This window comes from Aythya fuligula, chromosome 19 (assembly GCF_009819795.1).
Source record: "Aythya fuligula isolate bAytFul2 chromosome 19, bAytFul2.pri, whole genome shotgun sequence".
Taxonomy (NCBI): domain Eukaryota; kingdom Metazoa; phylum Chordata; class Aves; order Anseriformes; family Anatidae; genus Aythya; species Aythya fuligula.
In genome coordinates, this window is record NC_045577.1 from 9,200,014 (window position 1) to 9,220,126 (window position 20,113).

At 65.9% G+C, this 20,113-nt stretch overlaps 2 protein-coding genes across 2 annotated transcripts in view; both read left to right on the forward strand.

Annotated features, from left to right (window-relative positions):
- WHRN (whirlin) overlaps positions 1-7,046 on the forward strand; it is a 48,520-nt gene extending 41,474 nt beyond the window's left edge. The window contains exons 8-12 of the mRNA XM_032200528.1: positions 2,249-2,320; positions 2,630-3,227; positions 4,974-5,152; positions 5,694-5,816; positions 6,565-7,046. Of these exons, the coding sequence (XP_032056419.1) occupies positions 2,249-2,320; positions 2,630-3,227; positions 4,974-5,152; positions 5,694-5,816; positions 6,565-6,747 (1,155 nt within the window). The 3' untranslated portion in view covers positions 6,748-7,046. The remainder of the gene's footprint in view (positions 1-2,248; positions 2,321-2,629; positions 3,228-4,973; positions 5,153-5,693; positions 5,817-6,564) is intronic.
- Positions 7,047-9,966: 2,920 nt separating this feature from the next.
- On the forward strand, positions 9,967-19,280 carry AKNA (AT-hook transcription factor). The gene is made up of 23 exons (XM_032200610.1): positions 9,967-10,003; positions 10,696-10,991; positions 11,052-11,125; positions 11,258-11,565; positions 11,662-12,069; positions 12,455-12,529; positions 13,091-13,276; positions 13,418-13,537; positions 13,635-13,694; positions 13,874-13,992; positions 14,244-14,483; positions 14,561-14,734; positions 15,017-15,230; positions 15,324-15,430; positions 15,588-15,839; positions 15,912-16,034; positions 16,317-16,490; positions 16,728-16,825; positions 16,961-17,080; positions 17,162-17,260; positions 17,507-17,632; positions 17,724-17,868; positions 18,825-19,280. Exons 2-23 carry the CDS (start codon positions 10,828-10,830, stop codon positions 19,036-19,038), a joined length of 3,600 nt encoding a protein of 1,199 aa, XP_032056501.1. The 5' UTR covers positions 9,967-10,003; positions 10,696-10,827; the 3' UTR covers positions 19,039-19,280.
- Positions 19,281-20,113: the final 833 nt, after the last annotated feature.

The window sequence follows — 20,113 nt, forward strand, 5'->3', positions numbered from 1 at the left end:
GTGAGAGGCAGCAGCCTCAGTAAATGCCACTGCCCATTTTTCAGAGCAGCGGCACATGGCTTCGGTGGGGCTTTTAAGGGAGATCCAGGAAATCACGGTCTGAAAATAGCCAATTCCTGAAAGCAGCGTGCTCAGCTTAAAAGCCATTACGTTTTACAGCCCGGAGCAATTTCTGTGTAATCGCTTTTGCCCCCAGAGCACTCAAGTAGCGGAAAGGCAAATCTCCTGCTGGCACAGCCGGCACAAAGAAGAGCCCGGGCGGGATGAGCAGCGCTGGTGTCAGGGGGCACCGAGCTGGGCAGCGGGATCGGGGCTGTCCTGGGGCTCTGGCTGGATCCACACAGCCACCGTGTGCCAGGAGGCCTGGGCTGGGATGTAGGATGTGCTCCAGGATGGGCTCGATGCCACGGTGCTGGGCACAGGGCTCAGTGGGGCAGATTGTAGGGCGGCTGTTCCTTTAGTAGCGATGCGGGTTCGGAGGCAGGCTGCTCCTGCATGCATCGGGGGGCTCTGATCCTCGCTCCTCTGGCAAATCTCTGAGGCTGAGGCTGGAAGGGGAAGAGCTGGGGGTGTAGATCTCAAACGGGGCCGGGCCTGGGCTGAAGGCTGCGGGCAGTAGTGGGAGGTGGGTGGCACAGGGGGTTGAGCCTGGGCAGCTTCATGCAGGGCACCCTTCTCGTTGGGGCACTTTTCTGCATTTTGGTGCAATTTTGCCAGCTGTGTGTGTGGCCCTGGCCAGCCAAGTGTCTCCACTCCATGGTGTCACGAGGGAGGTGATGGCACCGGGGCTTTTTGCACTCGCTGCCACTTCTCTGCAATCTGATGCCCCACTGCACAGCCCCGAGCGAGTTCCCCTGATCCCGGTCAGCCCTGCGGGCACTCAAGCCAGCAGGGTCCCACCTTGCAGGAGCAGCCCACGATCGTTTCAATGGGTATAAATAAAGGCAGGCTCCTTTTGGAAGAGCCCCAGCGTGTCAGAGCTGCCCAAAGCCTGATCGTCCTGCTGCTGTGTGTCAGCCACATCTCTCCTCAGCCCGGGCTTGCCGCGGTTGGGTCAGAGACCCAGCGGGCAGGGGATTTGTGGATTTGTCTCTCCCCAAAGCCACCTCCATGGGATCGGATTGGGGGCGAAATCACCCTCGTCAGGGGAAGGCGCAGTCTCACAGGCTGATGAAACCCCTGCCCTCCCCGAACAAGCCGTTTCTTTCAGCCTTCATTCTCCAGGGCTCCTTCGGAAGCCACGGAGATAAAAGCAATTTCCATCAATGTTTTTGCTGCTTCTCTAATGCTTTTAATTGTCTCCCGTGTCTATTTTGGGACGCTAACGTCTTACAGGCACAGCAGCAGCCTCCAGCAGATGGGGAAAATACAGAGGCACCAGCTTTTCAGCTAATCAGTTGTTTATCCTGCAATAAATAACCCACACTTAAACACAAGCTGCACCCTGCCCGTCCCACCCCAGATGAACAAACGGCCCCGGGAGCGCGATGGGATCGAGGTGGGCTGGGTTCCTGGTGCCTGAGGGGCAGGGGGACACGGCCAGCAGCACAGCCACGGCTCTGGGCTCAGCTCAGGACCAGTTTGGACCCTTCTGGGGCCAGGGCAAGGAAAGCTCACCGGGGCAGAGCTCCACAGCCAGCCCCTGGTTCTGCCAGGGAGACGTTTTGCACTTCCAGCCGCATCCATGCCCTCTGCTGCGGGACCTGTGCTGGCCCTATAGGGGCAGGCTGGCCGATTCCCGTGGCCCTTCCCGATTCCTGGAGCTGTGCTGGGCTCTGTTCCTGTATTTCCTAATGACATTTAGACTCCCAACAGGGAGGCAGTGGCAGCAGCTCCCGTCTGTTTGCATCTGAGACCGGCTGGTTTGCAGGGCAGGGAGGATTTACCTTTTCCATTGCCCTGCTCCCTGGGAAGATCCAGGTGTTGCGCCTCAGAGCTCATTCCTCCTTCTTCCCAATGGCACAGGGAGCAGTGCTCTGGCTCAGGAGGGCAGAGGCCCCACGGGGCAGGTTCACAGCACGCGCTGAGCACCTTCCTTACCCTGGCAGAGGCAGTTCCGAGTTGCTTTGCTTGTGTGGGGTGCGAGTCTTCAGGGGAACCACCCAGAAAATGAAACCCTCCGGCTGAATGCCCCTCACAGGGGGCAGGGCGATGCCCTGCATCCCTCTGCATGTTCCCTGTCGTGCTGCCCCTTTGGTGGGTGCTCGTTGGTGCCGTGACCAGGTTGTTTCTTCCTTTGCCTTGTCAGAACACGTCAGAGATGGAGGGAGGTGGAGACGGCCAGCAGAGCAGCATCAACACCCTGCCGGACATCTCCCTGGTAAGGCACCGCGCTGCTGCCAGCCCCTGGCACCGGGCTCTGCCGCAGTTTCTCTTTGCTGTATCACCGACCGATGGGTGTCACCGAAGGAAATTAATCGGACTGCTTTAGAGAAAGGGTTTGGGATGTCTGAATAAGAGCAGTGTCTGGTTGTAGGACCCAGGACAGGAGTTGTGTGCTTTGTCCTCCAGCTGGCCTCTTCTGTGGGTCAGTTTCTTATCACCATTAATGGGTGTTGCTGTGCAAATGGGTTATTTTGCCACAGTCACTGTCCAGAGGCCGGTGACAGCTCTGTTGTTGGTTCGGCAGGATGACCTCTCGTCCTTCCCGGAGGAGCCGCCCAACTTCAAGCCTCCCCCTCCTCCTTCAGCCCCCCAGATGCTGGACCCCTCCGCCGCCCAGCACCGGAACCCGGGGAAGGACAAACCCAAGCGCCCGTCCTCCGAGTCCTCCCAGTCAGGCCTCTTCTTCGTGGCCCCCCGAAACCCCACGCCCCCCCTTAACCACTCCGAGCAGGACACAGCCAGCGTCACCTCCACCGCCACCACCTCCACCGAGGAGTCCTCCCCGAGCCCCATCTACGCCACCATTTCCCCGACCCTGCACGGCTCCCGGCGCCAGATGGACGCCCAGCTCTCCTTGCTCAGCCAGCCCCCCATCGGGCCCTTCCCCAGGGTCCAGTCCCCGACGAGGCTGAAGAGTCCCCCCGCCGAGGGTCCCGCAGCCCCCGGGCACCACAAACCCCCTTCCTCGTCCCCTCCGCCCCCCCCGGCGCACCCCGCGCCCCCACCCCCCGACAGGGGCAGCCCGCGGGCCGTCCCCAACCAGCACTTCATCATGGTGGAGGTCCACCAGCCCAACAGCGAGCCCGACGTCAACGAAGTCAGGCCCCTGCCCCAGGCCAGAGGTGGGTGTCCTGCTGGGACGAGAGGGGCCGGGGGGGTCCCCGCTCTCGTTGCTTTATTGATGGGGGCTTGCGGGTGGGCGCTGGGTGGTTGTGGAGGCCTGGTGCCAAGCGGGGATGAGGGGTGGGAGCGTGTCCTGTGAGCACTGCAGGGGGTGGCCTCCACTGGTCCAACCTGTGGCCTCTACTGGCCCAGTTTGTGGCCCCCACTGGCCCAACCTGCAGCCTCCACCAGCCCAACCCACGGCCTCGGACCATCTGGGCGGGTGTAGGACCAAGGGGTGCACGCAGCCATTCCCTGGCTTCAGGGGATGCTCAGTGCCTGTTTCTGGCCATGGGGTAAAAATAAATAAATCTTGATGTTGCTCAAGAGAGAGGAGCAGGAGAAGGCAGAAGGTGAGGTCCCATGGGAGGGCATTGGGAGAGCGAGCCCTGTATCAGGCCTCAGGTTCCTGCCTGAGCATGAGGCATTTTTGTGGGTTTCTCTGTTCTCATTGAGGGGCACCAGAGGTGAATTTGACGATTCCTGCTCAAACTGGGGCAGCAGAGCTGGGTGAAGGCCACGGAGGCTGGGTCGGTGTGGCAGCACGCTGCCATTCAGCATTTGTAGGTCGGTTTGCCATTTTTTCAGAGAAATTTTCAGAAAGCAGCTGGACGGCATCACGGCAAAAAAAAAGATCCAGGCAACACGTAAGCCCTCAGCAGTGTTACCCGCAGCAGTAGTGCTAAGCCCTGAGACAAAGCCCTCAGCCCTGGCTCCTGGCAGAGCTGGAAAACCTGCGAAGCCCGCGGCCGTGCCAGCTCCCTGCCGGCCCTCGGGACGCTCCTCAAAGCCTGGCTGTGTCCCCGCAGCCATTCAGGCTGAGCTTTACGCAAAGACCAGGCTCCCGTAGGCAGCTGATTGCAGCCTCATGCGTGGGCTGTGCTGTGTTAGTTCATATAACCTGCTTCCAGCAGAGTTTTGAAAGAAAAAAAAAAAATAGCAATTCTAGGATTTTCCCATTTTTCCCAGGTTTTTTGAAGAAAAAACATGGTGCTGACGCTGAGCACGGGGCTCAGGTTGATCCTGAGCTTATCCTGGGAAAATGGTGGAAGTGAAGGGTCCCTGGGGGTGCTGAGGGTGCCCAGACCTGGTGCTGGTGCCCCAGCACCCCGGGGTGCCCCAGGGTCCCCCCCAAATGCCCCGTGTGCCTCCAGGCTCCCTGGGACCCGCAGCGAGGAGCACTGTCGCCCTCCCGTGGCACCGTCCTCCCACTGCAATTAGTTAATTAATCAGCGTAATGAGGGAGCGAGGGGCTTGGGGTGCCCCTGGGCAGGGCCCTGCTTGAGGGGTGTCGTTGGGGGCACCCCAGGTGTTTTCCCCCGGTCCCCGTGCTGCTGCCAGCCAGCCCCAGAGGGTGAAGCTGCACCCCAATCCCTCGGGGATCGAAGGGGGGAAACAGCTCCCGCCCAGCACCTCGTGCTCCTGGGGGCTGGGGGCAGAATGAAGGCCCTGGGCTGACCCCAGCAGGATCCTGGAGCTCCCACAGCCCAGTTTGGGATCCCAGCTGGATCCCGGGTCCAGTCTTAGGGCCGTTTATCCCATGCACAGCTCCGCTCTTAGGGAGGGGTTCACCCGGGAACCCCACTCCAAAACCAGATCCGAGTGCCTGGCAGCGGGTGCCGTGGCCTCTTCTTGGCCCTATCCTCAGTCCTCGGAGGCAGAGCCTCGCCGCCGGCCTCCCCCCTGACATCCCCCCTCTCCCCCAGCCTCCACGCTGTCCCAGCTGTCGGACAGCGGGCAGACCCTCAGCGAGGACAGCGGGGTGGACATCGGCGAGCTGGAGATGGGCGGCAAGGACAAGAGCCGGCAGCCGGTCCTCGGGAAGAGCCGAAGCCTGAAGGAGGCCGCCAGGAGCGAGGCGGCGGCAGAGGGGGCCTCTAAGCCGGTGAGGATGGGTCCGGGGTGCTCACGGGTCGGGGTCCTGTGGGAGGAGGGCTCCTGGGGCTGCTGTAGGGCAGAGCTGGTCCCCACCACCTCGTCCCACCCTGGTGCACGTGGTTGTGCTCCCTCCGCCTGCTGGCAGTGGCCCCCCTTGGGGTTTAAAGGGGTGATTTTTGTTTTAATGAGCGGAGGCAGCTCCCTGCTGGGAGGGCAGCTGAGAGGGGCCCCAAAGGGCTGATTTACCCTGGCTGGGTGAGTCCGATGCCTGCCAGCTCCAGCAAGCTGGGACACGGCAACGTTCCTGGCACTGAGGGGACATCTCCAGGGCAGCATCTTATGGCTGAAGTCACCTGGCAGCCTGACACGGAGCAAATCGGCTGTGACATGGGGTCAGAGCGCTGCTGTGCTCCTCCCCGCGCCCTTCCTGACCTGCCCCAGTTTTGGGGTGACTGCCAGGGGTCAGCATCGGTCCCTGCGCTGACCGAGGGAGCGCAGTGGGCAGAGGGTGCCCAGGCTCTCTCGGCAGCCCCGCTGTCTGCCCGCAGCCGGGGCTCCTGGAGCCCACCTCGTGCCTGATCCGGGTGTCCAAGAGCGCGCCGACCCTGGGGATCGCCATCGAGGGTGGAGCGAACACGCGGCAGCCGCTGCCCCGCATCGTCACCATCCAGGTAGGGCAGGCTGAGGCCGGGAACAGCTCGGCACGCATCCCACCCCCCTGCTCCCCGTCGCTGTGGGCAGGCTCAGGAGAGCCCTGCAGCCGCCTGCCATCAGCCACAGCAGCTGCAGCCCTGCCCCAGGGGGATTTTGGGGGATGGATCTGCCCCTTGATAATCCCAAATGTCCCCAGTACCAGGGCATCATGCTGCTGGGGGGGGATTTGCTGAGCAGCAGTGTTCATGTGCCGTGCCATAATGCATGTCCTGGGAACTCAGGACTTGCTGCAGATGTGTTTGGGGGGTCTGAGCAGCCCTGAGAGCTTGGCTGGCCCTCCAGATGTCTGGGAACCCTCTTTTTCTGCTCAGATCAGGACTGGGGAGGGGGAATGGTGAGTGACAGCTGAGGAACTGAGCCCACAGCCCTGCTCTCAGGAGCTGTCTCCTTGCTCTGTTCCCCGGCTGTTTACTTGTGGCAAAATTGATGTCCCAGCACCACAAAGGCAGAGCTGAGCCTTGGTTGTTCTTGGCCATCCCAGCTGGCGCCGCGCTGTCAGCCGAGAGCCAGTGGTGTAGGGACAAAGCCAAATTCCTCTCCTCTTCCCCAAACCCAAAACATTTCACTTCCACGATGTTCACACTGACCTGGCAAGGGCCAGCCCCTGCCTCGTCTCCCCTCCCCGTGCCCAGAGCCCTGGGCTGAGCGGGGGGATGCAGATTCAGGCTGTGTCCCCCCACTGATCCCCCCCCCACGTCCCTGCAGCGCGGGGGCTCGGCGCACAACTGCGGGAAGCTGAAGGTGGGGCACGTCATCCTGGAGGTGAACGGCACCGGGCTGCGGGGCAAGGAGCACCGCGAGGCCGCCCGCATCATCGCCGAGGCCTTCAAGCTGAAGGAGAAGGACTACATCGACTTCCTCGTCACAGAGTTCAACGTCGCCCTGTAGGAGCCCGCCGAGAGCCTCGGGACGGGCACCAGAAGAGACGCGGGGACACCCCCGTGCCCTCCCCTGCCCCGCCGCCCCCTGCCCGCCTGGCACCCGCCGTCCCTATGAGGCCATGGGGCAGGCTGAGGACGGGCACAGCTCAGAGGCCGCATCCCCACGGGGCTGGGCACGGCGGGCGGCGAGGCCGGGGTGGGCAGCAGGACGGAGGAGGCCGAAAGGAGCCGGACACCGTGTACATTGCTGGCGCTGTCGTCGTGTGCATACGGACACTGCTTGTGCTTGTCGTATTGCAATAAAGCTGTCGGGTTACGAGGAGGCTGGCTTGGCCTGGCGTGGCTGGGCTCAGCTCAGCTCAGCCTGGCTCGACTCGGCTTGGCAGGGCTTGTACTGGCTTGGCTGGGCTCGGTTGGGCTCGGTTCAGCTCGGTTGGGTTGGGCTCGGTTGGGTTTGGCCGGGCCGGGTTCATCTTGGCCGGTCCCTGCTCGGCGTTGCCCGCTCCCGCCAGCGCCCCCGTTGGCGCCACGCGGCTCTACAGGCGCTGCATAAATTATGCAAACAACCCCCCTCCTCCTCCTCCCATTGGCCAGCTCCGGCGGGCTATGCAAATCCCTCACCGGGCGCGCCTTTATGCTAATCACCCCCGGGCGGCGCGCTGCGATTGGCGGAACGAGCCGAGAGGGGGCGTGTCCATGAGGGGCGCCGAGCCCCGCCCCCCCCCGCGCCCAGCGCCGCGCTTTGTCCGGGCCGGGCCGGGCCGGAGGCGGCCGGGGGGGGCGGGGGGCGCCGGGCCCCGCCCTGCAGGTGAGGGGGGGGCACCGGGGGGGGGGGGGGGAGGGAATTGGGGCCGGGGGGGGCCCCGAGTGCGGCTGGGGGGGGGCCCGGTGCTGGTCACAGCCCTATGGGGTCCCCCCCCCACGGGTCGCTTTATGGGGGGGTGTGGGGATGGGGGTGGGGGTGGGGGTGCTCGCCCGGCCCTATAGGGCTGGGTTTCGGCCACTCGCAGGGTTTGGGGTCGCCGGGGGTCGTGCTTTGGGCTCGCTGTCCCCACGGTAAGGAGCGGGTCCCGTCCTCGCCCCTCCTTCAGGCTCACAAAAAATGAGGGATTTAAGAAAAAAAGCCCTGGAAGCAGGGGGTTACCCCCTGCCGGGTTGGGGCCGGGGGGGTGCTGTGGGCCTGCCCTAACCCCAAAAAGAGGCTTCGGGTGAGAGCAGGGACCCCAAAACCCCGCTGCTGCTGCAGGAGGCTGGGACGGGGCCGGCGGGCATCGCCCCCGCTCCTACCCCAAAAGGGATCTAATGTCCATGTGTGCCCGCTGGGCACTGTCAGTACTTTTTGGTCCAAAAGCTGTGATTTTGGACAAAGTCATGCTTTCAGAGGTCCAGGCGGGCTGCCCAGGTGCCCGGCTTTCCGCTTGGGGTGTGCGAGGTGCAGGTCCGGCACCGCTGGGGCATCCTCGGGGTCAGGCTGCGGAGCTTTGCGTACAGGACACGTCCCCGCTGCTGTGGGGTCCCCCTGAGCCGCTCACCCTCCTGCTGCGCCCCTCGGCACGGCCCCACCGAGAAACCCGTAGGGACCGATGTCCCTCAGCACTCAGGGGACATCACCTCTGCTGCAGGGATGGGGATGGGGTCTCTGTGCCCCCCCCGACCCCACAACCCACAGGGACAGCAGCGTTGCCCCCCCCCCCGGCTGGCACCGCAGCCGTACCCAAGCAGGAGCTGGGGCGCGTCCTGGCTGGCAGGGGGGTAATTAATCCAGCCCCGTTACTGTGTAATTAGCAGCGCGCAGAGCAGACCTTGCGCAAGCTCCTGGCTGCTATTGGAGCCTTAACGTGGCCCCGGGGGGGACATTTGGGACAGGGACGGTGTCGGGGTGCTGCGGGTGCCCTGGGGGTGGCAGCTTGTCGGTGACCGACCCCGCTGCGGGGTGCGTCTGCTGGGAAAAGCCTCTGATCCCCCCCAGCCCCAGAGCTGCAAATCCCCCGCATAAATCCTGCTGTAGGTGCCTGGATGCTATTCCTGTGCAGCCGCTGCTGCCCAGCACCGACGCGGTCACCCCAAAGCCAGGCAGAGCTCTGCCAGCCCCCTCCGAGCTGTATGGGCACCCCAAATCCCCCCTGAGGGCCCTACAACCTTCTTGGGGAGGCCACACGAGGCTTTTTCCTTTGGACTTTTATTTTCCCCGAGCTCTCCTCGCCCTGAGGCTGTTCCCCGGGGGGGACGCGGGGATGCTGCGGGCTCTGCATCTTCTCAATGTGCCTCAAGAGCACTTTTGGCTCCGGCCCCTCTCTGGGCTGGGACGTTTCCAAAGGCGGCTCCTGGCCCAATTCCTGGCACGGGGAAAGAAAAGTGGCCCCGAGCCCTGCGGGAGCGCTCCAGCAGCACCCCGAGGGGGGAACGGGGACCCCCAGAGCCCCGTGGGGTGCCCTGGGTGGGTGCCGCTGCGTTGGGGTGCAGGGGGTTACATCGGCCCCCTCCGCCTTTTGGGGCTGCCGACCCCCAGGTGCTGATTTCTGAGCCCTGCAGAGCTGCAGCTCCTCTTGGTACCCGCGTTCATCGCCTGCCCCCTTCCCTGGCAGCATCCCCCCCCCTGCACTGCCCCCGGCTGCAGGTTTGGGTTTATGGCTGAGTTCAGCCACATTCAGCACCTTCCCAGAAAGCCCAACACCAGGCAGCGTGATGGGGAGAGAGAAACCCTTTTTTGTTTTGTTTTTTTTTCCTTTAACTTCCCTTTAAATGATTCGCTAGCACAGAAGAGCCCGGCCAGAAACCCACAAAGCAAACGAAAACAATCCCGAGTGTGTGTGTGCGCGGGGTTTTAATCCCACTTGAAAGCTTACATTTGGGACAAGGACCTAGGGAGAAGTGTAGAGGAGCTCGGAGACCCTAAATCCTCCCTGCCCCTCCGTGTCCCCCCTGGGGCCATCCCAAGTGCCCCGTCCCCCAGACCCTATGGGGTGGAGCTGTGGGGCTGGGACCCCCAGGCCAAAAGGGTGAGAGAAGGGGGGAACAGGAGACAGGGCTGTGCCGCTGCCTGCGCTAATTAATCCGGATTAATTGCCGGCAGAGATTTCTCTCCCCCTGGCCGTGCCGGCGGAGGCGGTGCGGGGCTGGGCCCCGGCGCGCGCAGCCTGCTGGGCTGAGGGCGGCTGTGTGGGCCCGCAGGAAGCTCCCTGCACGTTTCCGACACGCTGCGGGGCTCTGGGTGCCGGGGGGCCGCCGCCACGGGGAGCTCACGGTGATGGGGACGCAATGGGGTGGGTGCCGGGGGGGTGGGCTGCGAGCCCCCACCCCGATTTGCGCTCCGTGCCTTCCCGCTTCGCGCCCAGCCCCGGCCGTGCGCCACCAACCCCGCAGCGGGGGGCTCGGGTCCCACCTCCCCCTAGGATTTGGGCTGCTCCCGGGGCTGGGGGCTCCGTTCCAGCTGCTATAAACCCCCGCAGAGCCTCGTCCCACCCCCACGGCCAGGTTTTGTCCCCGGTGCTGCTATGGGAACACCAGAACACGGAGGGCACATCCTGCTTTAGGGCCCCGGCGGAGCGAGCGCGCGGGGCCTCGGCGAGGCAGGATTTGGGTCCCCCCTTCACAGCCCCGCTCCCCCCACGCTGCTCCTCGCCCCCAGCCCCAGCCGGGACCTCACTGCCACGGGCTCGTGGCCGTTTCGGGTGGATCAGAGCACAGCGGGGGCTCGTGGAGAGGTTGGGGGTCCTGGGGGGGGCCGGGGGTGGCAGCACGGGAAGGAGGTGATGGGGTGGGGGCAGCACAGGAGCCCCCCTGGTGTGTTCCTTCCCTTGGGATGTGGTGCGCACACCCCGGGTGCGGGGATGTCCCCTGCCCCTGGGGACAGGGAAAGCCCCGTCAGGGGGTGACATCTCCGTGCGGGGAGGAGGGGACGCGTCAAACAGAGCCCGCTGTGTCCTGCTCAGCCTCCCTCCCTGTCTCCCTGCAGGGTGCTGCGGGGCTGAGCGCCGCGCTCTGACCTACATTCGCTGCGAGGAGGTTCCCCAGCCCCCGGCTGCCACCCTGCCATGAAGCGGCACAAGTGACAAGGGGCAGCGTGGCACAACGTGCCCTGCCCGCCATGGCCAGCTCAGCGCCGTGGCTGCGCTGGGCACGGACGGACCTGGGCACCGGCTGCGAGGAGCTGAAACGCTGGGAGGAGGAGGAGGAGGAGGAAGAGGAGGAGGAGGAAGACTTTGGGAGACACATGGATGAGAACGGTGTCATCGGCCTGGGGGACGACGGGCTGGTGGCTGTCACCAGCCGGCCGGGGAGCTCGCATTTTGGGGAGGCAGCCGCCGGCAGCATGGACCTCAGCGACCTGCAGGACTCGGGCTCGGAGGAGTGGGGCCGGGAGGATGCCGGGAGCCCCCCGTCGGGTGAGTCCGCTCCCGCTGCCCCAAAACCCTCGTGGGGGGGACCCGGCTGTCCCCGGACACCAGGAGCTCGCCCTGGGCAGCCAGGGGGGCCGGGGACGGTGTGGGCTGGCTGGTGGCAGTGGCGCTTTGCAGGTGATGGCGAGGACCTGGAGGGGTCCCCGGTGGAGCCGGCTCGCTGGCACCCACGGCAGGACCTGACCGAGGAGGAGGAGGAGGAGGAGGAAGGGGAGGAGGAGGAGGAGCGGGGCAGCTCCATGGAGGAGGAGCGGCTGGAGGGGCCCTGGGGGGCAGAGAGCGATGGGGAGCTGCACCCCGAGGCGGGGCCCCTCCACAAAGCCCCGGCTGTCACCACGGATGGCGGGGACACCTCGGGGCCTTCGGACACCAGCCCCGGCCCCGCCACCCCCCCAAGACGCCGCCGGGGCTGGGGCCGGGCCGGGGCCACCCATGGGAGCCGCGGGCAGGGCTGGGGCCCCAGCCAGAGCCGCTCAGCGCCCCAAAACCCCGCCGGCAGCAGGGCTGAGCCCGGCCCCAAGCCTTTGGGGAGCCCCCAGACCCCGCACCAGAGGCCCCGAGTGCCCGAGCCCGGCCGGCTGTCGCGGTCCCTGAGCCCCCGGCGGCACGGCGGTGCCAAAAAGCCGAAGGAGACCCCCGAAGGCTGCCGGTACGGCCGGGGGCAGCTCAACCACCCCCTGCCCGACCTCTCCAAGGTGGAGGCGCGGGTGAAGTTCGACCAGAGCTACCGCCCGCCGCCCAGCAGAGCCCTGCCCGCCCGTGCCAGGACCCCGGGCGGCCCCCTCGTCCCCAAATCCCCCGCCGAAATCGTGCGGGAGGTGCTGCTGAGCAGCGGGGAGGGGGCCCCGACGCAGCCCCCCGCGCCCCCCGGCGTGCCGCAGGAGCTCAGGTCCCCCCGGCAGGCCACGGCGCTGGTGCAGCAGCTGCAGGTGAGGCCCAGTGCTCCCAGTTCGGGGGCTGTACTGGGAGGGGCTGCGGGGGGGCCTCGGGGTGCGAGCGGAGCGGTGTCGCCCCTCTGGGGAGCTGTGGGGTGGGGGTGTTGGGTCTGGTCTCCCCTTCCCCATCCCGTGAGGACCCAGCAGCTCCAGGACTGGAGCCAGGGCTGCTCGTGTCCCCCCCATCTGCTCATGTCCCCCCCCCGGTGCCCTCCTGTCCCCTGGGAGGAGAGGGAGGCTCCTGTCCCCCCCCATGCAGGGGATCCAGGGCCACCTCCAGGGCCCCTTGTCCCCCCTGCGCCGGGCTGCCTCCTGCCACCCCACCTCTGTGGCCGTCCCCATGACACGGGGACGTGTCCCCCCCCCCCCGACCCTGCAGGAGGACTACCACAAGCTGCTGACCAAGTACGCCGAGGCCGAAAACACCATCGACCAGCTGCGGCTGGGCGCCAAGGTGGGTGCCGGGTGGGACCCGAGGGGACAGGAGGTGGTGGTGGCACTGCCCGAGGGGACACGTGGTGGTGGTGGCACTGCCTGAGGGGACACACGGCGGTGGCAGCAGTGCAGCTGCGCAGCACCTCCCCTGTGGGCCCTGTGCCTTCCTCCCCAACCGCGCTCTTCCTCCCGACAGAGCTGCGGTTGAGGAAGGGTGGCAGTGGGGCCGGTGACAGCGCTGTCACCGCAGCGAGTCACCCTTCCTCCCTGCGCCGGGGCGGTGCCGAAACCTCCCCAAAATGGCCGGGGAGGCTGCTGCAGGGCACCAAAATGGCGAGGAGCACCCGCGGGGCCGGGGGCGTCCCCGTGCCCTCCTGCGCTGACGCAGGGCACCCGGCGGTGCTCAGGGTGCCGCTGGGATCCGGGGGGCACCCATGGGTGCGACGCTGCGCTGCCAGGCTCTCACCCAGAGGGGCTCCGTGCCTCAAAGTCTGGGTGCAGTCCCCGTGGTGCCTTCGCGTCGGGGTGTGGGGTTTGGGGTGCTGTCCCCGGGGTGCCCGAGCTGTCTGTCCCGGTGCAGGTGAGCCTTTACGCCGACCCGCCGCGCGCCAGCCGCAGCGCCCACGCCGGCACCCTGGGCAGCGGCTGCAGGGTGATGGCCTTCAGCATCCCGCGGGCCAGCACGGCCACCATCAGCACGGCCCCAAACCCGAACCCAAATCCAGCCCCGACCCCACCGCTCTCAGTGGATGGAGGTGGGTTGAGCGCTGGGAGGGTCGGGCACCACCCAAACCCATCGGGGTCCACGGCTTGCCCCGTAGCGGGGTTAGCAGTGCTGGGGGGGTCCCCCCAGCATCACCTTGTGCTTCTTGCAGATCTGGGACCAGCTGAATGGGGGATGTCGCAGCGGCCCTGCTCCCCCTTTTCCTCCTCAGGGGGCTGCCCCACGTGCGTGGGGCAGTGCCAGTGCCTGGGGCCACAGCTCACGCAGACGCTGGCGGGGCAAACCCGCAAGCTTCAGGCACAGGCAAGTCCCGGGTGGCCGTGGGGTGGGGAGGACGCCCCTGACTCCCCCAGCATGGACTGGGCTCGTACCCTGGCTCAGCCCCTTCTCCCCAAACCAGGTGGAGTCCTTCGAGAGCTGGCTCCATGCAGGGAGCGCGGTGCCGCAGGAGCAGCTCCAGGTGCGTCCTTCCTAGGGCCGCGCGGGTTCCCTGGGCTGGTGGAGCCCCTCGCTTTTAACCCCCCTGCTGTGCCTGGGGGGCTCCGTCCCCATTCCGGGAGAGGCAGGGTGCAGCCCCAGCACCGAGGGTGATTTTGGGGCTGTGTGGGGCCGAGCTCTCAGGCTGCCCTTGTGCTGCAGCGGTTCCGGCGGCTGAAGGCGGCGCAGGATGCGCTGGAGCGGGCGTACCTGAGGGCACGGGAGGAGCACGGGCAGCAGCAGCAGCACCCCGCAGCCTCGGGGGACTTCGACCCGGAGCGGTGAGCTGAGCAGTTCGGCAGGGGGCACGCAGGGGGGTTCCTGGGGTTGTGCTGCTCAATTGGCCCCTGGCTGTGGGCTGGGAGCGCTCTGCTGGGCTCCTGCTGGTTCTGGCTGTGCCGTTTGCTGGGGGTGCCGGTGAGCTGCCCCGTCCCAGCCAGCAGCGACCCCAACCCCACTGCTCCAGGCCCTTGGCAGGAGCAGCCCCCCCAGGCTGGGTGTCCCTCGGGTACTGAGGGCGCTGTCTTTTCAGCGCGGTGGAAGGGGAAATATTCTGCCTGGGGATGCGCCTGGAGGAGCTGAAGGAGCGGCTGGAGCGAGCAGCACGTCCCCCGGGCTCCCCGCGCACCCAGCTGAGCCCAGCGGTCACCGAGGGACCCCCCAGCACCCAGGGGACATCGGGGGGCGGCGAGGTGGTGGCAGGGGGGCTGCCCCGGCCCCTCTGGCACAAGCAGCACCGAGCGGAGGAGGACTTCGGGGACCTGCTGGAGCAGTAAGTGCCCCTCATGGGGGTTTATGGGGGCAGCTTCCGGCACCCCAAACCCACCCACTCCTGCCTGCACCTCGCAGGTACCAGCACTTCAAGTCCTTGCCGGCATCGCTGAGCCTGGAGCGCCTGAGCCTGGCGGGCAGCGGCTCCCTGGAGGAGGCGGATGGCCCTGTGGCAGGGGACGGTGGCCCCGGGCAGGTCCCCTGCAGGGCACGGTCACTGGAGGAGGGCACCGACCTCGAGACCTCCCCCTCGTAAGTGCTGTGGGCGCACGGAGACCCCATTCAGGGCGAGCGGGACGGCTTGGGGAGGGTTGTGTCTCGAAGCAAGCCGGCTGCCCGGGCTCCCCGTGTAGCTGGAGGGTGCTTTAGGAGACGTCGGGCATCGTGTGCGTGGTGTGCTGGGTGTGGGCGCACGGGTATTGAAGCCCTTTGGAGACCGCCTGCCTCACGAGGTCCTCACCCTGATGGGCTTCGGGGTTAATGGGGCACCTGGCTGCTCGGCCCCACTCCTCACCCTCTGCCCTCTCCCCACAGCCCCCCCCCGGAGAGGAGAGCTGCGCCGCTGCCCCACAGGGACCCCCTGCGGCCAGAGGGGACCCGTGGCCACCACCAGGAGCCCCCAGCTGCCCCCCGGCTGCCACCACCGGTGCTCCCCGATCCCCTGCCACCGCGGGTGCTCCCATCCCGGCACAGCATCGGGGCGGGCAGCGCTGCCACCCAGCGCCGACCCCTCAAGCCCTGCCGCCAGGTGAGCGCTGGGGGCGGTGGGTCCCCGCTGGCCGTCACCCTGCCGGGGTCTCCCAGGGGTGCAGGGCACCCGTCCTGCTCGCAGTTGTTGCAGGAGCAGCGCATGGTGTCGCCGGAGACGGACAGCGGCTTCGTGGGCTCGGAGGCCAGCCGGGTGTCCCCGCTGGTGCGCACCCCCGAGCATCGCCCCCTGGGCACCGGGTACGGCCCTGGCGCCGGCTGCTTGCGCCCTCCGAGGGGGATTTGGGGCACGGGTGGGGGGGGAGAGGCGGAGGGGAGCAGGGAAATGGGGTGTTGGGGGCGGTTTGGGGCGTGGGTGGGATGTGGGGGGCTGTCTCCATGCCCTGTCCCTCCCCAGGACGCCAGGCTCGCTGGGACCACCCGCCCCCATCCCTGCGCCCCTCCGTCCAACGCAGCAGAAGGATGCGCAGCCGCTGCCCCCCGAGAAGAAGCTGTTGGGCACCTACCCATCCCCCGGGCACCTGCCCCCCCGGGGCGGTGTTGGGGGGCCCAGCCTGCCCCCCAGCCCCGCCTCGCACAGCAGCTCCCCCCGGCTCTGGGCCGAGAGCCCGGGCAGCGAGCTGGGACCCCACGGTGCCGGCGGAGAGCGGCCAGCCCCCGGCACTGCCCCACGCCCCCCACCGCCACCTTCACCGCCTCCTGCCCGCTCCCCAGCTCACAGCGACTCCGAGGGGGGGGGCAGGAGCTGCGCTAGCGCCTGCAGCCCCCTGCCCGGGGGGGGCACCGCCTCGCCGTCCCCAGCCCCGGCTCCCTGCGACCTGCTGGGCTCCCGCGTGGAGCGCGAGTGAGTCGGGGTGGGAACGGGAAGGGGGTCCCTGAGTTTATTCCTCGGGTTGGTTGGTTTTTTTTAGGGGGGAGCTGGGTTTGGGAGAGCAGCCCTTGGGCAGGGCAAACTCGTGGCACGCATGGGCTGGCTCAGCTCTGTGGGCACAGCAGCCCCAAAATGCCTCGCGCTGGTTTGGAGAGGGCATGGGATGCATCCCATGGTGGTTATGGGGACAGGTTGTGGGGCTGGGGCTGGTCCTGGGGCTGTCGGCCCCCCCCTCACCATGCCCGTCCCCTGCAGCCAGGCCATCCGGGCGCTGCAGGACGAGGTGTGGCGGCTGCGGCGGAGGCTGGAGGAGAGCCTGCGCCGCTCCCGCAGCTACCCCGAGGGCAAAGCCCCCCCGCGGGGCACCCAGGCCAGGAGGCAGCCGGCAGCGAGCGGCCCCTCATCCCCCCAGGACACAGCACCCACGGGGTAGGTGGCACAGCAGAGCCCAGCTTTACCCCAAAACGACAGCGGGAACCCAAGCGGGACCTCGGGAGGGGACAGCAGCCTGGCCGCGGGTGGACACCCGGGGGTCCCCAGGGATGCCGTGAGTGGGGTGGGGTCCCTCGGAGGTGCCCCCCTCTCAGCAGCACCGTGGTGGCATCGCGGTGCCACCAGCCCTGCTGTGGGCCCGGCTGGGTGCTGATGGCTTTGTGCCCTCTGCAGGGAGCCCAGCCCCCCGGCACGGGGCAGGGTGGCCCCCGCTGCTGTGACAAGGGGCAGGTCGGCATCGCTGCCACGGGACAGGACCGAGCTGGACCTCAGTGAGTGGGGACTGTGGTGGAGAGGGGCTGCTGGCTGGGGGGGACTAGGGGGACCGGGCTTGTCCCAGTGACCCCATGGGACCCGGCACAGCCCATGGCCAGACCCTGAGCCCAGCCCCAAATCCTTCCCTGCAGGCTCCGAGTCAGGCCACTCGCTGGCTGGGCACGGGGACAGATGGCCCCAGGGCACCCCGGCCGCACAGAAGCGCTCTCGGAGCCCCCCGGGCACGGGGACGGTGCGGGGGCAGTACACAGGTGGGTGCGGGGCAGGCTGACCCCACAGGGTGGGTGATGGGGGCTGCCCTCCCCTGGCCCTGCTGACACCGGGACTTGCAGGGACGCGGTACCGGGTGCCACCGCCCGCCACCCCGGCACCCCAAGGAGAGCCGAGCACCCTGGGGTGCCCCCAGTGCCGCGGGAGCAGGACGGCACCAGGTGAGCATCCCTGACCCCTTCTGGCTGCTTCTCAAGCCTGTTAATTAATGACTTCAGGCATTAATTACTTAATGCACAGGGAGCTGGGGCTCTCCACGCTGTCCCTTGGCCAGACCCGATGGCAGAGCTGTGGGTTCCTGCAGGGAGACTGCTTTGGTGCCCGCCACGCTCCCTGCTGTGCCCTTCCCCACATGCCTCGTGCCTTCCCCACGCTATTTTCTGGACGTTTTCTCCCTCTCCCTGCAGCCGGATCCACGACAGGTGACGCCGTGCGGCAGCCCCGGCAGAGCACCCCCAGGACACGGCGCTGCCCCACGTGCCGGGCACCCCGGGCTGGCCCCACATCGAGCAGCAGGGACGGAGCCGCTCACGGTGCGTGGCAGGGGCTGGCCTGGCTCCGGGGGGGTGACAGGGACAGGGGACACCCCCTCCGTTAACCCCAGCGCCTTCCTCCCCACCGCAGAGCTTGGCACCGACGCCGCGTCCTCGCCGGGCTCCCGTCCCCGAGCCGAGCCGCCGGAGCAGCCGGGACTGTGGTACCTGGCGGGCGGCCCCCCCGTTGGATACCTCGCCCCCGTGCCCCTCGTGCCTTACGCGCCCCCCCTGCTGTAAGGATGCTCTGCACCGGGGAGGGGGGGGTGAGGCCGGATTGTCCCAGGGGGGCCATGAACACCCCAGGGCTGCCCCACGCTCCCTGGCGTGGCCACGGACCCCAGGCACCAGGCTGGGCTGTGAGAGTGGGGTCCCATCTCTTTTGGGGGGGGGGGCTGAGGTGTTAGGGGGGGGCAGATGGGTGAGATTTGGGGGGATTTAAGAAAAAAATAATGGGGGGAGCAGACTACGGGGGTGCAATGCTGTGAGATGTCCCCATGCGATGACCCCTTCTTCTTCTCCTTCTTCTTCTTCTTCATCTTTGTCTTCGTCATCATCGTCTTCTTCTTTTCGTCTTTTCTTCTTTTTGTCTTTTCTTTTTGTCTTCTTTTCATCTTATTTTCTTCTTCTCTTTTCTTCTTCTCTTCTTCTCCTCTTCTTCTTCTCTTCTTCTCTTCTTCTCTTCTCTTCTTTTCTTCTTTTCTTCTCTCCTTTTCTTCTCCTTTTCTTCTCCTTTTCTTCTTTTTTTCTTCTTTTCTTCTTCTTCTCTTCTCTTCTCTTTTCTTCTTCTTTTCTTCTTCTTTTCTTCTTCTTTTCCTCTTCTTTTCCTCTTTTCTTCTTCTTCTCTTCTCTTCTCTTCTCTTCTCTTCTCTTCTCTTCTCTTCTCTTCTCTTCTCTTCTCTTCTCTTCTCTTCTCTTCTCTTCTCTTCTCTTCTCTTCTCTTCTCTTCTCTTCTCTTCTCTTCTCTTCTCTTCTCTTCTCTTCTCTTCTCTTCTCTTCTCTTCTCTTCTCTTCTCTTCTCTTCTCTTCTCTTCTCTTCTCTTCTCTTCTCTTCTCTTCTCTTCTCTTCTCTTCTCTTCTCTTCTCTTCTCTTCTCTTCTCTTCTTCTTCTCTTCTTCTTTTCTTCTCCTTCTTCTCCTTCTCCTTCTTCTCCTTCTTCTCCTTCTCCTTTTCTCCTTCCTCCTCCCCCCAGCTACTGCTCCCCGCCCGTACCTACCTCAGCCGCGGCCCCCCCGCCGCGCCCCCCCCTGGGGCTGCCCCTGGCGGACCTGGAGGAGCTGCAGCGCTCCCTGTGCCGCGCCGTGGATGCCGCTCAGCGCGCCAGGATCACCACCAAGAGGCTGGGCCGCTCGCTGGCCTCCGAGCTCAGCAGGGCACGGGGCCTGCGGGGGTCCTGCCTCTTCTGAGGGCCCCCCCGGCCCGTCTCCGGGCGAGGAAGACGAGGAGGAGGAGGATGATGATGAGGAAGGCTGGCCACGAGGGCACAGCCCCCCCGGGGGACGTGTCCAGGGCACCCCGTGGCGGTGCTCAGGCTTTGTGTAGGCCCTACCATAACACAGGCCCCATTTGCAGCTGTGTTTACCCCGCTGCCACGCCCGTGCAGAATTAGACTTTTTTTTTTGCAGCCACGTTGCTGCTTTGACCATTCCAGCTGTTTTTAGGGTTGTTTTTTTTTTTTGGGTACGTTGCCCCTCACCGGCTGCCCCCAGACCTCGCCCCAGCAGCGCCCGCACTTAACCCCCACCCTGCTGCGTCGCGAGCCTCTCTTTTGGGTCCAAACCCGGGGTTTTTAGGTACTGTCCCTGCATTCCAGCCCCGTTGGGCACCCTCCTGGGGCTCAGCCCCACAGCTTGGCCCTAATGCCCTGTGCTTTCTGCTCTGCCCTGAGCCCTGCCCGGCAAAGCCCCTGCTCTGTGGGGCTCTGTGGGGCTGTACAGCAGCTCTGTGTGTAGGCAGCTATTTGTAGGTACGTGTCTGCGGTTCCTTTTTAATTTCCAGAAGGATTTTGAGGGCATTCGAGGGTTTTTTCCCATAATTTATTGCTGCCGCTCCGAAGCGGCCCCTGAGTGGGCGCCTGGTGGTGGGGATGGGGGTGCTGGGGGGGGCTCTGGGGTCCGGCCCTGCACGTGGCTGCCTGTGCCTAGGCAGAAAATGAAGGGATTTGGTGTTTCCCTTGGGATTTCCAGGGAAAGTGGAGGGAAACGTGTCTGGGGAGACCCAGGCATCGGCAGGATGCGGCCCCGAGGCGCTCCCAGGGTGGTTTTATAAAACACCCTTTTTTTAGCAAAATGGGTGAGATCAGACACCTTGTGCACCGGCAAGAGGGCCCTGACGAGGTCCTGTCCCCAGGTTGGGGACAGCCAAAATCCCCACCCCCCACTCAGTACCACTATGTTTGTGTAGGACCTACCCGAAGTGCCCGCCTCGAGCTTATTTATTGCTGAACTTCCTCATACAAAGACCCATTTTGGGGGGATCGCT

Coding starts and splice junctions, on each gene's coding strand:
- AKNA (XM_032200610.1), top strand. CDS start 10,828: ATGGCCAGCTCAGCGCCGTGGCTGCGCTGGGCACGGACGGACCTGGGC. Junction 13,993..14,243: donor GGGGACTTCGACCCGGAGCG/GTGAGCTGAGCA, acceptor CTGTCTTTTCAG/CGCGGTGGAAGGGGAAATAT. Junction 15,231..15,323: donor CCCTCAAGCCCTGCCGCCAG/GTGAGCGCTGGG, acceptor CAGTTGTTGCAG/GAGCAGCGCATGGTGTCGCC.